The 15,780-nt window shown below is 46.3% G+C and overlaps 1 protein-coding gene across 1 annotated transcript in view; it reads left to right on the forward strand.

Annotated features, from left to right (window-relative positions):
* Positions 1 to 1,307: 1,307 nt before the first annotated feature.
* Positions 1,308 to 15,780, forward strand: part of ADRA1B (adrenoceptor alpha 1B) — a 58,119-nt gene continuing 43,646 nt past the window's right edge. Inside the window, exon 1 of the mRNA XM_030927623.1 lies at positions 1,308 to 2,682. Coding sequence (XP_030783483.1) covers positions 1,734 to 2,682 — 949 coding nt within the window. The 5' untranslated portion in view covers positions 1,308 to 1,733. The remainder of the gene's footprint in view (positions 2,683 to 15,780) is intronic.

The following is a 15,780-nucleotide window of genomic DNA, read 5'->3' on the forward strand; positions in this document are numbered from 1 at the left end:
AATTTGGTGTCCCATCCATGAAATAGAAATGATGCAGAGTCTATTCTTTATCTCATGAGAGTCATGAGAAAACGCAAAAAGAACTCAGAACACTGTCTAGGACATAATAATTGTTGGATAAATGTGAACTAACATAAAGTTCTTTGGCTTCCTTCCTTCCTTCCTTCCTTCCTTCCTTCTCTCTCTCTCTCTCTCTCTCTCTCTCTCTCTCTCTTTCTTTCTCTCTCTCTCTCTCTCTCTCTCTCTCTCTCTTTCTTTCTTTCTTTCTTTCTTTCTTTCTTTCTTTCCCCATACTTTCTCTTCTAAGTACCCTTCACCCACCTTTGGGAGTGCATCCCTTTGACTGAATGTCCAACATGGATCTCAGACAGAAAGGAAAAAACTCAACAAATAACCAAGATACTCTACGTCCCTTCCCCAGGTCTCTGACCTCCCTCACCCCCACTCCTAGATAGCAGCTCGCTTCCTCCCTCAATTCCCTTCAGGTTTCCTCAAATATCACTTCAGTGACATCCCAAGTACCCACTTAACATTTCAAATCCACCCTACAAACGCCTCACTGTATTTCTCTCTCCTTACTTTATTTTCAGCCTAACACCTGTCATCACATTACACACCTCATCGTTTGCTTATTTAGTTTACTATCTGTCTTCTGTCGGGAGAAGGTACACTCCTAGAGGGCAGAAGTCCGTCTATTTTGTTCAGTTGCTATGTCCACAGCGCCTAGAGCCAGGGCAGAGAGTGGAGACTCAGTAACAATCGGCTGAAAAAATGAGTGAATGCCTGAGCGAATGAAAAGATGAAGAGAAGCCGGATTTTACTGGGGCCAAAGAGTTTGCACGGGGCGAGGGGAGCGAGATGAAGGATGAGTGCTGGCCTCAGATCCGACTCAAGTCCCTCCCACCTGCCTAACCCTACAATTCTCTTTCCCTCTTTTAGGTGCCGGACAATTTGCATATCCCGTTAAATCCGGGGCCTGACTCCAGGAGCCCCGATTAGAGGTAAGCAGCCCCCAACCCATCTGTGACAGGGAAGAGTGACTAGCGGGGAAAATAACGCCAGCGGGCCGCCTAGCGGGTGGATGACCCGCGATCTCCACGCCCAGGTCCCGCCCTCCCGGCCCCTGCCTCCCACCCCCAGCCCCCCGCAGAGGGCGCGCCCTGGGAGCGGCGGGGGACGCGGCTGGCCTCCCGGCTTGCCGGGGTGGCGGCGTCGGGGCTGCGGGCGCCTTGGCTGGACCCGCATTGCCCCCTAGTGCCGCACGGAGTCAGGGCGCCGGGCTCCCCCGCCTGATGTCACCGCCGTGCAGTCAGCCCAGAGGCGGCTCATTGAAAGCAGACCCTCCTCGGCGCTCACTGGGCAGAGGACGCGCCACGGTCCGCAGACCCGCGCAAGCCGGGCACCGCCGGGCGCCCCCGGCCCTGCCGCCCCCTCCTCCCCGCCGCTCCCCCGCGAGCCCGGCCCGGCGCGCCTGACGTGGACCATTAAACTTGGAGCTGCCGCCTCGTACCCTCTCTCTCCTCCTCCTGCCTCTGACAGGCGAGCGCGCGGCTCGGTGCAGGCAGGAGACGTGCTGCCGGGCTGGGCTGCCCGGGGGAGATGACTCCACGCCAGGAGGGCGCCTCTGGGAAGAAGACCACGGGGGAAGCAAAGTTTCAGGACAGCTGAGGAGCCTTCGGCCGCAGCCCTTCCGAGCCTAATCATCCCCCTGGCTATGGAGGGCGAACTCTAAGATGAATCCCGATCTGGACACCGGCCACAACACATCAGCACCTGCCCACTGGGGAGAGTTGAAAAATGCCAACTTCACTGGCCCCAACCAGACCTCGAGCAACTCCACACTGCCCCAGCTGGACATCACTAGGGCCATCTCTGTGGGCCTGGTGCTGGGCGCCTTCATCCTCTTTGCCATCGTGGGCAACATCCTAGTCATCTTGTCTGTGGCCTGCAACCGGCACCTGCGGACGCCCACCAACTACTTCATCGTCAACCTGGCCATGGCCGACCTGCTGTTGAGCTTCACCGTCCTGCCCTTCTCAGCGGCCCTAGAGGTGCTCGGCTACTGGGTGCTGGGGCGGATCTTCTGTGACATCTGGGCAGCCGTGGATGTCCTGTGCTGCACAGCGTCCATTCTGAGCCTGTGCGCCATCTCCATCGATCGCTACATCGGGGTGCGCTACTCTCTGCAGTACCCCACGCTGGTCACCCGGAGGAAGGCCATCTTGGCGCTGCTCAGTGTCTGGGTCTTGTCCACCGTCATCTCCATTGGGCCTCTCCTTGGGTGGAAGGAGCCCGCACCCAACGATGATAAGGAGTGTGGGGTCACTGAAGAACCCTTCTATGCCCTCTTCTCCTCCCTGGGCTCCTTCTACATCCCTCTGGCGGTCATTCTAGTCATGTACTGCCGTGTCTATATAGTGGCCAAGAGAACCACCAAGAACCTAGAGGCGGGAGTCATGAAGGAGATGTCCAACTCCAAGGAGCTGACCCTGAGGATCCACTCCAAGAACTTTCACGAGGACACCCTCAGCAGTACCAAGGCCAAGGGCCACAACCCCAGGAGTTCCATAGCTGTCAAACTTTTTAAGTTCTCCAGGGAAAAGAAAGCAGCTAAGACGTTGGGCATTGTGGTCGGTATGTTCATCTTGTGCTGGCTACCCTTCTTCATCGCTCTACCGCTTGGTAAGTTGGGGACTAGCAGGAGGGGAACTGGGCATTTTTGGACCTTGGGTTTACTGATGAGCTTACTCTAAAGTTTTTTGTGGGTTTTGTTTCTTATGCAGTCTGTGTGTGTTTGGAGATTGAATAATGTTGTTTGTTCTGCAAAGGCTTTGCAGATTGGGGAGCTGGCTAAAAACCAACTCAGGTGTTAGAACACGCTAAGGTACTAACTTCTAGAAATAGAATCACAGAAGGAAAATCTGGTATGGGGAATGACTCACTCAACAGCCTCGGTTTAATAATTAAAAAGGACACTGGACTTGAATATCACTTCGGCGTTATTTCAGTAGTAATGATGTGTCGGCTAAGGCAGCGTCACTAATGCAGCATACAAAATAGTTTGTAGTTACTGCAGATGCGGCATTTGGGAAGCAGGGAGGCAGCTCGTACACAGAAAGGCAGCATTCATTCAGCATTTCCAGGGCTAGTACAGAAGCCACGCTTCTCAAGAGCTTTGCAGAGGCTGCATTCTCTCCCTCCCCTCTTCACTGACAGCTATCACCCAGATATACTACGTTCATTATCAGTTAATACGAGCATTCTACAGCCACACAGCCCCAAGCAGACTTTAAGTTATTGAAAGCTTGAGATATGAAAGAGAAGATGACTAGAGGGTCACACATTTTTAGTTTTTACCCAACAATATTTCTAACTCTGGTGATTTATGGAATGCCCAGAATCAAATTATAGTTGCCCCTCACCTTAGCTGACAGACACCAAATCCTGGTAAGATGGAATTCAGTGCGTCCTCCCCCTCTTATGAAAATGTGTTCATCTTCTTTTTGTTTGGTGGTCCTACTAACTGAATTGTTCAAAAGGTTACCTGATGTTTTCTAAGGAAGAAGTCAAGGTCTGGTTAGCAGGTAAACCCTAAAAGGGGGCATCCGTCACATGCTGTCCACATGGCCTGGGAAACCCTTGTCCTTCCTCTGAGGCACTGATCTGCTTTGATTCCTTCTCCTATCCCTGGGGGACACTACAGAAAATGAAGGGAGGGAGGTTATCATGACACAGTCATGTGCCATGGTATCAGGAGCGGTAACAGCTGCTACATGCCATGGACCACATATGCCTACAATCACACCATAGTCTCAGGTCAGACCCAAATATAACCAAATCCCTCAAGCAGCTATAAATTCTGAAGACACAATGCTTTCAAGAGAAAAGGGCAAATGGAAAGGAAGCAAACGGATATCACGTTTCCATTTAAAAAGAAAGAAAAACAGAAAAAGATTTTCAAAAGCCGTCTAACCTTTTCTCCATGTCATCTTTTCTAAAGCAGGCCTGCAGGCTAATGCCTTTCAGAAATATTTTCAGTGGTTAGTGGTAAGTGGAAAGCGTTTGAAAAAGTTCTACTCCCCAGGCGTGATCACATACCATTGCAGGGAAGCTTGCTTTTCTTTCCCAATGTCTCAGGGTTGTTTTGCAGCCTTGTTGGGTTTACAATGGATGACAGTTCACACAGCATTGGGCCATTACAAAGATCATGGCTGTACATGGAGCTGATGGAGGTGATTTGGCCTCTCATTAGCCATATGACCTTGGCCAAATGACTACTCCTGTATGAGCCTCAGTTTCTTCATCTACAAAATGGAGCTAATTAATATTTGCTCCATGGAGTTTGCACTAATGTATAGGAAGGACTTAGCACAGTATCTGGTATATAGCAGATGCTCAATGTAAGTTAGCTATGAGCAGTACAAACCAAACCCCAATCTCCCCTTCAGTATAACTGTGTCTTTTCTCTTTCTCTACTCATTTGCCAATCCCACACCTGTTACTAAAGTCTTGGAAGAGAACTGAGTCTTTCTCCTTTCTTCCTTTGCCCCTGCTCTCCAGCCTGCAGAGGCTGTGACCAGAGCATGCTCAGGAAGGAGAAGGCCTCAGCAGGATGCACGATTGTATCAAAGGTGCAGACTTTGGCTTTTAGGGGCAGGGGAAATAGCTCCAAACAGGTAAGGAGGCTTCCAGCATATTGAAATGGGAAGAACACAGCTCCGGTGATTAGTAGCAACAGATTTCCCATTTGAGCTTTGCCATCAATTAGCTCTATGGCCCTAGGCTTGTTGCTTTGCTTCTCTGGGCTTCAGGTCTCACATCTGGAGAACGAGGGGATTGAATCAGCTTAAGGGACCTCAAACTTTGATAACTATTAGAATCACCTATGAAACTTAATAAACAATGGTAGCTGCCTGGGCCGAACCCCCAGTGAATAGGATTCAGTAAGTCAGAAGGATCCCAGGAATCTGAAGGTGTAATCAGCCCACCAGATGATTCTGAAGAGGTAGTCCACAGGCCAGGCTTTGAGAATCACTGACCAGAAAATGTCTCCGTTTCCTTCAGGCCCCAGTACCCTGGAAGCCAGGGTTTTAAATGCTGCCAATCTCAGACCTTTCCCAGCCACATTGTAGTGTGAGATGATGTGGCTTCTCTCTGGGTCTTGCTTTTTAAGTCATCAAGCCCACCCTCAGTTTCTCCTCACTCATATTACCCCCATCGTCTCTCTCCTTTCTGTCTGTGCCTTTCTGAGACCTTGTCCCCCTAGCATCTCAGGTCCTGAGCTTCCACACAATAGAAAGTGAGAGGTTCTTGCCACCCTGATGCTATCTTGTTTCTCTTCTGGCAATGAAAACTTTCCGACTATCATGCGATGATCTCCCAGAGATCTTCCAATGATTTGTCCCTGAGCCAACCCCATCAACATCCTTCTTCCCTGAAAACCGAACATATAAGGTGGGGAATGTAGACTCTAGGACTTGGGTTTGGGATGGGCTTCAAAAAGTACTCAAGAGCTTTAAACAAAGAGGGTACTTAATTACTGTTTTCTTAATGATTCAGGAAGAGCATTCCAGCAAAATAGAGATGTAGGTTTCTACTTCCTCTGAGTTGAAATAACACCCAAGCAAAAGTAGCATGATATAGAACAATAACTTCTTTGGAATCTGAAGAAGGTTCCAAATTCTAAATTTTCCATGAAAACTTTTCACTCATAAGGGGAGGAAGCAGATGTGGGAGAGGACTGTCTTTGGCAAAGGGAGAAGTGCAGGTAGGAGCAACTTCCAATTGGTGATAGACTTTCAGATGCCAGGATGGCACAAGATTTCCATAGCTGTGTTTGTTTTCTCCATAGGAGAGAAGGGTTGGGATTTCTCCCAGGAAGGAGGGAAAATAGCTTTGCCCCCTACAGGATCCTGTTCAGGGGCCTCATTTGTTTTCCTTCATCTCTTATTTTTATTTCTGGGAGTAGGGTTGGGATGCCTGCAGAGCAGGGCCTCTTGTCTCCTCCTGCCCTCTCCCCACCTGGGACACCCTCCCCCATGTCCTCCCCACCCTTTCCCTGTGGCCTCAGACCAAGTTGGACCAGGGACCAGTGCTCACTTACTCAGGAGCAGGGATGGACTCCACCAAACAAGGACCTCTTTATTTGGCCCCTGGAAACAGGCCAGGGAGGGACAGGAAATAATTGAAATAGAATACAGCAGTGTTTCTTACTCCATGAGCCATTTGCAAGATGTCAGAGAATCTTCAGCTGCCAAGCATTAGAATGAAGACTAACTTCCAGCCCACCTGGGGAAGGCCTGGTCAGGGTCTCAAGAAGTGACTGAGCTATTGAGGATGTGCACTGCAGCAGCAGGGGAAGTTGGGGGATGCAGGGCCAGTAGCAGGAAGTGCTCGGCAGCCAACCAGTAGCTGGACTTAGTGAGTTGTTCAGAAAACACTGGAACCTTGCCTTGCTCCAAATCTTTCTTCTGTCTTTTAAAATGCTGGAAGGCACCAGGAAGCCATTATTGAACTAACTGCTTTCCCCTCCAAATAAATGAAGTTCAATTTCAAAGAAACAGTTGTGTTCTCTATAGTATTGGAACAAAATAGGAATCCCTCTCTCCATTGATTTGATCCTCCAGCCCTTTCATTCAAATGGGGGCTGACAAATTTCCACCTTCCGCAAGCATAAGGGTCAGCATAATGACTCAAGACAGAGCCATCCCCACAAACACGCATTCATCTTCCAGCTCTGAGACTTCAAAACACATGGATTTGAGTTGCCCACAAGGAAATCAATTGGTTTGAGTACTTGGCAAGGGGCAAGTTTTTACACACGGGAATCCTTCCTGGAAGAGGGAAATCCTGCTAAAGTAAAACCCATTTGACCATGTATTAAATCACTAATAAGGACTTCCTAAAGCATCTACTACATGCCAGGCACTGCACCAGATACTGGGTTATCAAGCCAAAAACAAACATGGCCCCTGATTGAAGGAGGCTTACAGCCTGGTGAGATTGTATTCAGTATTGGATACACACTATGTACCAGACATTCTGCTAGGCCTCCTACAGACATTATCTCATTAATCCTCACAGCTACCCCAACAGGCAAAAGTAACTGCTCCTTTTTTATGGATGAATATACTGAAGCTCAGAGAGGTAAAACTTCCTGTCCAAGGTCACACACCAAGTAAGTGATAGGGCCAAAAGTTGAATCCAGGACTGTCAGAACAGACCCATACCTGTTCCACCACACCAAGGAAATGCCTTGCCCTTTTGCTGTCTTTTAGCAACCTGTTTTCATAGCACATGTTCTCCAGGAAACCCAGAACCACACTGTCAAGAACTAGTAATGATGCTTCTGTTGCAAAATCTGCCTTTCTTCCACTGCCTGCTCACTCCTGAAAAAATAACCAACCCATGACATATCAGGGCGGGTCATCCATGTTCTAGCTCAGGGCTCAATGTTCTCCTGTACTGTGTATGACAAGGGTCTCTCAGGATTAGACATTTTGCCAGTCACCCCAACCAGAAAGAAAAAGTGGGAGAGACCTTGCCCTTCTGGTGATGTGGGTTCACATCTTTACTCATTCATCCATTCACTGAATAAATATGTATCTATTCAGTGGGTACCATGTCCAGGCATTACACTGACGATATAATGGTGAGCAAAATAGTTATATTTCTTAGAATTTGGCTCTAGTGGGGAGCACAGATATATTGAAAAACACACATGCACAAACAAACGTGAACATAAATTGCAATAAGTGACTTGAAGAAAAGGAGTATGATGCTGCTAGAATTCTAAAACAGGGGTTAGTACCTCACAGGTCCCTGAGGCAGTGACATTTAAGTAGAACCCTCAACAGTGTGGAGAAGCTAATTCAGTGAAGGCGGCTGATAGAGGAAGAAAGGTGTGGGCAGGAGGAGGGGCACACTTGAAAGTCCTGAGGCCAGAGAGAGTGGAGAACTAACAGAGCCCAGAGAATTAGAAGGGAGGCAGGTGCGTGTCAGGGCCAGAGACGTGGGCAGAGGCCAGGCCATGCAGGGGCTTTTAGGCCACATTAAGGACTTTAGATTTTTATCTTAAGTGCGTTGGCCACTACAGCAGGGTTTGAAGCAGATGAAAGACACTGTCTGAATCACATCTTTTAAAAGTGACTGCAGCCACTGTGTGGAGCATACACTTCAGACAAGACAGGTAGGAGGCTTTCCAGTGGCACTGAGAGATGATGATGACCTAGACCAGGCTGGGCAGTGGAGGTGGAGAAGCAGACAGCTTCAAGGACCTGGGGATGTGTTGGTGACAGTATAGGAGAGTCCGTGAGAGAGGAAATGTGTTCAGAATAACCCTGGGGTTTCTAAGTAGATGGAGGTACCATTTGTTGAGAAGGGGAACAGAGTGGGAGGGGGGAGGCTGAACACAGCAAACAAGATACCTCCCAAGATTTTCCTCTGAACACACCATGCTAGGAACAATCTGCCACACACGTAAGTCGAGTAGACAGGTCCAACTCAAAAGTCAGGGGCTATGAGCAACCCAAACCTAGCTGTTCATCAGAAACGTCTGGAGGAGGGGTCTGTTTTTAAAGGCATAGGTCCTTGGGCCCCATTGTAGATCTCTTGCATCAGATTCTCTCCTTGTAGTGCCAAGAATCTTAGTTTTAACAAGTTTCCCTGGTGACTGTTATGCAGCCAGCACCACACAAGTCCTCCCCATGCCTAGAAACCCCTGGAAGGCTTTGCAGAGCAAGCATCGTCATCCCTGTCTTTACAGGTGAGGGAACTAGAGTTCAGAGAGGTTCAGTACCTTGCCCAAGATCACACAGTTAGTAAATGGTAGAGTCTATCAAATACCACATTTGGCACTCAATAAACATTCATTATATTATTCCTGTTGTCAGTAAACTTCTTCTCCAACATTTATCTGAGATCTGGCACCCAGAGATTTTACTGGCTTATGACGAATCAGGAAAAAAGTTAGGAAAATGCTGTGTTCCTTTAAAAAACAAATGTATGTCATATAAACGATTGTCTTTTTCTTCTAAAGACTGTGTCTTTTCTATTTGGGGACACTGAAATAGCACTTCTTTGATGGAACGATGGTAATTAGTGGCAACAGTGTGCGTTTGTGTGTGTGTGTATGTGTGTGCGTGTGTGTGTGTGTGTGTTGATATCTTACTTGGCAAAATTAAAAGTTAGTACCCTATGTCAGTCCCTTTCAGAAATTTTTTTCAAACTTTACTGAGTCTCCTAAAGTCTTGGAATCATAGAAGACACCATGGCGGCTAGACACAACAAATATTTGTGAGGGAAACGGGAGGAAGGAAAGAAATGAGGGCAAGAGAGAAGGAAGGAGGGCTGGGTGAATGCATTAGCCTCAGCTTTGCTGTGAGATTCGGCGGTCTGGGCCAGAGGGGCAGGGAGGGGAAGAATGATGTGTGCAGAGCTATGCCTGCCAGGTCCGACAGGATGGTGGGGCCCGTCGTAGACGCACCCACCCCTGCTGGAGCAAAACGGCTCACAGAAATACCAGCAGGTGCGTGTGTAGCTGCAGTGCCATCATGGATGAGCCTATTAAGATATGTTATGTAGGAAATGCCTTTACCTGAGTGTGTGTGTGGCTAGTAAAAATAACTGATGTCTGCCGGGAAGCAGTGGGAAATTGCTTCCTGCCATATCTGCAGAATGTTTCTGCAGTCACTGTGCTTCCTAACCACATTTGATAATAGTAATACTAATAGCTACCATTTAGGTCTCATTGAGTGCCAGGCTTACTGTGCTCTCCATGCTGGGTAGGGGTGCTTTCTCTGTATTCCCTTATTCATACCTGTCCACAGGATTGTGAAGTGGGCGCTGGTATTGTCCCCATTTTACAGATGAGGAAACAGAAGCTCAGAGAGATTGAGTGATTTTCCTCAGGTTACCCAGCTGATCAGTGACAGAACATGGATGCTAATGCAGGCAGTCAGATGGGTTCATCTTTGGAGCTCTCCTAGAAGTGGGGCTCTGAGCCTGATTTAAGGAAGTGCAGGAAGGAAACTGGGGAAGCCAGAGTTTATTCTGAGAAGGAGGAAAGAAAAAGCATGTGGCTGCCCGTCATTCAGCAACCAAGAGGCACCGTATCCTGGTGAGACCATGAAGAAGATAAAAATAATTGGGTTGTTCCTCTAGCAAGATAAGTCAAAATTTCTCTTGTATTATTGATGCTTTAGAAGACTTTTTTCAGCTTCACAACTTATGGGTAATGTCACACACATTTTTCAGATTTTTATCAAATTTGGAGAAGCACATAAAATTTAGAGCACTTTTTTACAGTTTAGTTTCTGGCTGCATACATTTCAGACCTGGATTCACCACCACCCACCCACCTACGTGTGGTGCCAGCACCATGGGGACACTCTTCCATCATCAATCTGCCTCTGGTCCTGTCTCTTGATGCCACAAGATCAGGTGAGTTGGCATCGTGGGCAAGAGAGTATTTCTAGAAGCTGTTTTTTCACTTTGCAGTTCCTGTGGCTAGTGGTGACCTAGCTACACAGAAAGAAAAGACTGTAAACCACATACGTATATTCAACAGAACCCAAACAAAATCGATCTTAACTCGGCTCTTAGCTGGTTCCCAAAAATGTCCATGGCCCCTATATTAACCACCTACATAAGGAGAAATGGGAATAATATTTAAATAAGGGGAATAACCAATTTCATTAATACACCTTACTTCTGAAAACTTTGTGTGGCCATGGTGGGGGCATTGCAGGGCCCCTGCTGAGGCCGCATAGGGTCCCATGAAGAGGGAAGCCCTAAGGCTACTCTCCTCAGGGCTCTCTCCAGCAACCTCCTAACTGTTCTTTCTCCTCTACCTACTGTGAATGTCTTCTAAGCAGTGACCAAATCTCTGCCTAACACAAGCTGAATGAATGAATGAATAGCACAGAGCCCAGAAGAAGAATTAAGAGTGCACTCAATTGAAAATTATTTGCCACTTCCCAAGTACACTTTGCATTTTCTTTTTTCTGTGCATCTGTTCCCTCTCCTACCAGTGTGTTTCTCACACCCTCTGAATATCCAATTCCTGCTCATCTGTAAATATGTGGTTCTGTTGACACCTTTCTCATGAAGTCTTCCTGGATCCCACCCTTTTCCTCATCAGTAATCACTCGCTTTATCCCTGGTTTGTGGTGCTTGTCACATTTCTCTCTGGGGATAAAGGCTGATGTGCACAACTTTTGCAGCACTGGCAGGCTGCAAACCTTTTCAGGGTCCAAGTTCAAATTGTCTTCTTGTCCTTCATGCCCAGTGATGTGTACATAGTAAACTCCATAAAAATAGCAATGACCAGCCGGGCGCGGTGGCTCACGCCTGTAATCCCAGCACTTTGGGAGGCCGAGGCAAGTGGATCATGGGGTCAGGAGATCGAGACCATCCTGGCTAACAAGGTGAAACCCTGTCTCTACTAAATATACAAAAAAATTAGCTGAGCGTGGTGGTGGGCGCCTGTAGTCCCAGCTACTCGGGAGGCTGAGGCAGGAGAATGGCGTGAACCCAGGGGACACAGCTTGCAGTGAGCAGAGATCGCGACACTGCACTCCAACCTGGGTGACAGAGTGAGACTCTGTCTCAAAAAAAAAAAAGAAAATTAGCAATGTCCAGTAGGATTCACACAGTGTGTACCAGACTTCTTCTAGTACTTGAACTTCCCACGGCCCATCAGATAGGTATTCACGCTTTGCCCATTTTATAAATAAGGCCCCATTGGCCAGCCGTGGTGACTCAAACCTGTAATCCCAGCACTTTGGGAGGCCAAGGTGGATGGATCACCTGAGGTCAGGAGTTCGAGACCAAGCTGGCCAACACGGTGAAACTCTGTCTCTATTAAAAATACAAAAATTATCCGGGCATGGTAGCGGCACCTGTAATCCCAGATACTCAGGAGGCTGAGGGAGGAGAATCACTTGAACCTGGGAGGCGGAGGTTACAGTGAGCCAAGATTGTACCACTATACTCCAGCCTGGCAGACAAAGCAAAACTCCATCTCAAAAAAATTAAATTAATAGGTAAACAAATAAGGAAATGGGCTTAGAGGGGTTAAGTGGCTTGTCTCATTCCTTGAAACTACCACAAGTTCATTACAAACAGACTGTCATAGACTCATATTCTAAAACCAAAACGCCGATCTGGACCTGGTAATGAAGCCAGTGAAAAGGGATTGGCTAGGTGAAGACCCGTGTGGACACAAGGTAGGATCTTGAAAATGGACGGCCTCTTCATTCTTTATTAAAAGACTGCCATTCCACCTGCCTCTGGGGGAGACTGTCCCATTGCCAATTGGCCCTCACACATTCCCTCACCCTACTAGCCCTGGTCACTTGCCTCTCACCTCTGAGAGGGATATAGTCAGAGTTGGTCCCTGCAGAAGCAGGAAAAGAGAAAACTATTCCAGTGACTTTATAGCAGAGCCAGATAGAGACCTCCAAAGGCCTAAGGTATTGAAAAGGGAATAATAAAATTATAAATTAAAACACACACACACACACACACACACACGCACACAAACACATACATATGCATAGAGCCCTAAAATAAATGTAAGGAAGGCCAACAATATTCTGATTCTTTCCATGCAGGTAACTTTGATTTCTTTAATATCAGATTATTTCACCAAAAATACCGGTGCCCCGGCTTTGTGAATGCTCTGAAGACACACTGGGTCTTTCTGTTGGGTAATATATCACTGTTCTCTAATGGGGTGACCATATGTCCCATTTCACTGAGATGGTCTCCTTTTATGCCTATTATCAAAGCATAATTATAATCATAATAACCCTTTCTTATTTTCAAAAGTGTCTCAATTTGAACAATAAAAATGTCTCCCTGTTTTAAAACCTGGAATAAGGGTGTTTATAGTGTGGACATCCAATAGTACCCCAGTTTCATGCCAGAGCCTGAGACGGAGAGGAAAGAAAAACTGGCACTAACAGCCTCAACAGTCCAGAGAAAGATTCATGATGAGAGAGCAAAGTCATCATCCATTTAAGAAGGAAAAATGTAACTTACCATGTGTGTATTTTGTGGGAAGCAGGAGTTTTGTAAACGTGGGTTTGAAATTTTTTTTTAAAGTGTTCATTTCTTTTACTTGCCCTGATGATACAAGTGAGTGGCTGAGCTGGGATTTGAATCTATGGCTGGCCAGCACTAAATACTTAGGGAATAAATGATTAAATGAAGGAATGGATCAATTTCAGCACAAGCTAAGTGGTGCCATCCGAATGATGGGTGCCTCCAGAATGCAGAGGAGACAGAAAGAAGAGTGGGCTGAAATAAGATTTGGGGGAAGAAAAGGAAAGTGAGCTGTGTTTTAAGGACTTGTGAGGCTGGAATCAGTGCAGGCGGAGGGCCATCTTCACCCCAGCCATCATCACCCCTCCTGGCATGACAGCACGTGAGTCAGCTCAGGATACAGTAGAATCTGTCAACACTGGCAGGCTCTGCTCTTAGGACTCTATCAATAGCACACTCCTGGCCACACCCACCCGCAGCTCATCTGACCACCCTTTGAACACTCAAGTGCCCCTCTCTGGTGCGAGCGCAGGAATTGTGCTATAAAAGTTGCACCAATGCGCAGTTCAGTTCAAAATGTTCAGAAACAGAATGTTCTAGCACATCCAAGTGGCCCATTCCTCCTAGAGCCCCGTTTAATTTTTTCCAAGGGTGTCTGCCCACAGTGTCTTGCTTCCTCCTAAGCTTTCTATCTCCTGCTTGGACGAATTTGGGGCTTAGTTTTGCACACTTTTTGAAATTCTTCAAGACAGAGTTTCCTGCCAGGCTAACATGCATTGCTTAGAGGCCGAGCTTAGCACCCTGGCTGTGCCCCAAAAGGAGGTTAAAATGGGACCAAGGGCAAGCCGGTCTCACTGTCATTCGCAGGCATCAGCCCCAGGGCTGGCACCACCAGCACCGGCTGGGCGGAGATCCAGGGAGGCAGCTGGTTGGGGAGGAGGAGGATCCACCAACTGGAACAGCAACAAAAAATTACATCTCCGATTCATATATTCAGGCCATTAATCGGCCCCCGGCATCAAGAGGAAGCGGTAGGATTCCTTCTCCCAGCTTCTAGGGACACTTCCCACAGCGCCCATTTGTGATTCCTTGTCCCCAGCCCTTTAGCATTTACCTTAACACCAAGGTTCCTTGGCTTCATTGTTTTGCGGACCCCTTTGGCAATCTGATGAAGCCCCTTCTTACAGTCGACACATCAGATAAAAGACACAGGATTTCAAAGAAAACCAATTATATTGAAATACAGTTATAATGTTGAAAAAACAAATTTATTATAGAGTAAAAAATGTCCTTTAACATATTAAACAAGATCTAGCAGCAAGTCAAATAAATAACTACTATAATTTTGAAGTACTGACAAATGGAAATATTTCAAGATTATCTGCAACAAATGTAATGTGATATCACAAACCTGATTTCTAATGGTGACAAATCCTGCTGACTCTAGTGTGGCTGCTTGCCTACATTCCTATCAAAGGAAATGCAAACTTTCCGCCAAAGGTTAGTTTGGGGTTTTTTGTTTTTTGAATTTTTTTTTTTAAAGAGGGTTTTTTTTCTCACCCGAGTTCATGGACCCTCTAACTCCAGAATAAGAACCCTGCCTTGGGACATTACAAAGATGTACTTCAGGATATGAGATTTTCTATACTTTTTTTCTGTACAATGTTTTATAAAGAATGCCTGTTTTTAGACTTAGGACCACAGGGAACTTGGACTGTGCCATCATGCCTTATAACTATTTTGCATGATTACTTGTAGCAATTTTTAAAAATCAACTAGTTTATTTTTTAATGATGCATAGATTCTTATTTGAATCAGAAAAAAAAATGAAAAAATTCTTCTGCTCTTACCTACCCCACATTCACACCCAACAGTCTAGTATTTTTTCCCCTGGAGTAAAGATTGTTACCAGATTGGGTATGCTTTCCAAAATAGTCTTATTTATTTGTAAGCATACATATCCATATGTGTAGGTGTATGTTTGAGTGTTTTTGCAGGTAGAATATGTGTGTTTTCACTCTGTTTATTTTGATTCATGGTGTCATTTTAGAAACACTTCTGTGAAAGTTTCATTTTTCACTCAACAGCACGGCGTATCTTAGACACAGTTCTATGTCAGAATGCATAGAGTTACTGCTGGTTTTCATGGCTGCATAATAATCCATTATACGAAGTGTCCTATTTTACTTATTAATTTCCCAGTTGATTGACATTTAGGTTATTTTTGGTCTTTTACTACAAACAATGTTGAATGAATACTCTTGTATATATGTCTGTGCCTACATTTTCAGGATAAATTCCTAGAAATGTAGTGGCTGGGGCAAGGAAGATTTGGTATTTTAGGTTTAACTTGATTGTGTGTAATAAAAAATTTTAAATATACTAAAATGCACAGTGGTGTTAAAACAAATAGGTTAGGCCGGGCACATTGGTTCATGCCTGTAATCCCAGCACTTTGGGAGGCTGAGACAAATGGATCACCTGAGGTCAGGAGTTCGAGACAAGCTTGGCCAACATGGCGAAACAACTTCCCTACTAAAAATATAAAAATTAGCCAGAGAATTGCTTGAATCTGGGAGGCAGAAGTTGCAGTGAGCTGAGATCACGCCACTGCACGCCAACCTGGGTGACAGAGTGAGGTTCCGTCTCAAAAACGAACAAACAAACAAACAAACAAAACAAATAGGTTAGATCTACATCTACTAATCTATTAGTTAGGCAGGTTGCTCATGA

Source organism: Rhinopithecus roxellana, chromosome 3, assembly GCF_007565055.1.
Source record: "Rhinopithecus roxellana isolate Shanxi Qingling chromosome 3, ASM756505v1, whole genome shotgun sequence".
NCBI lineage: Eukaryota > Metazoa > Chordata > Mammalia > Primates > Cercopithecidae > Rhinopithecus > Rhinopithecus roxellana.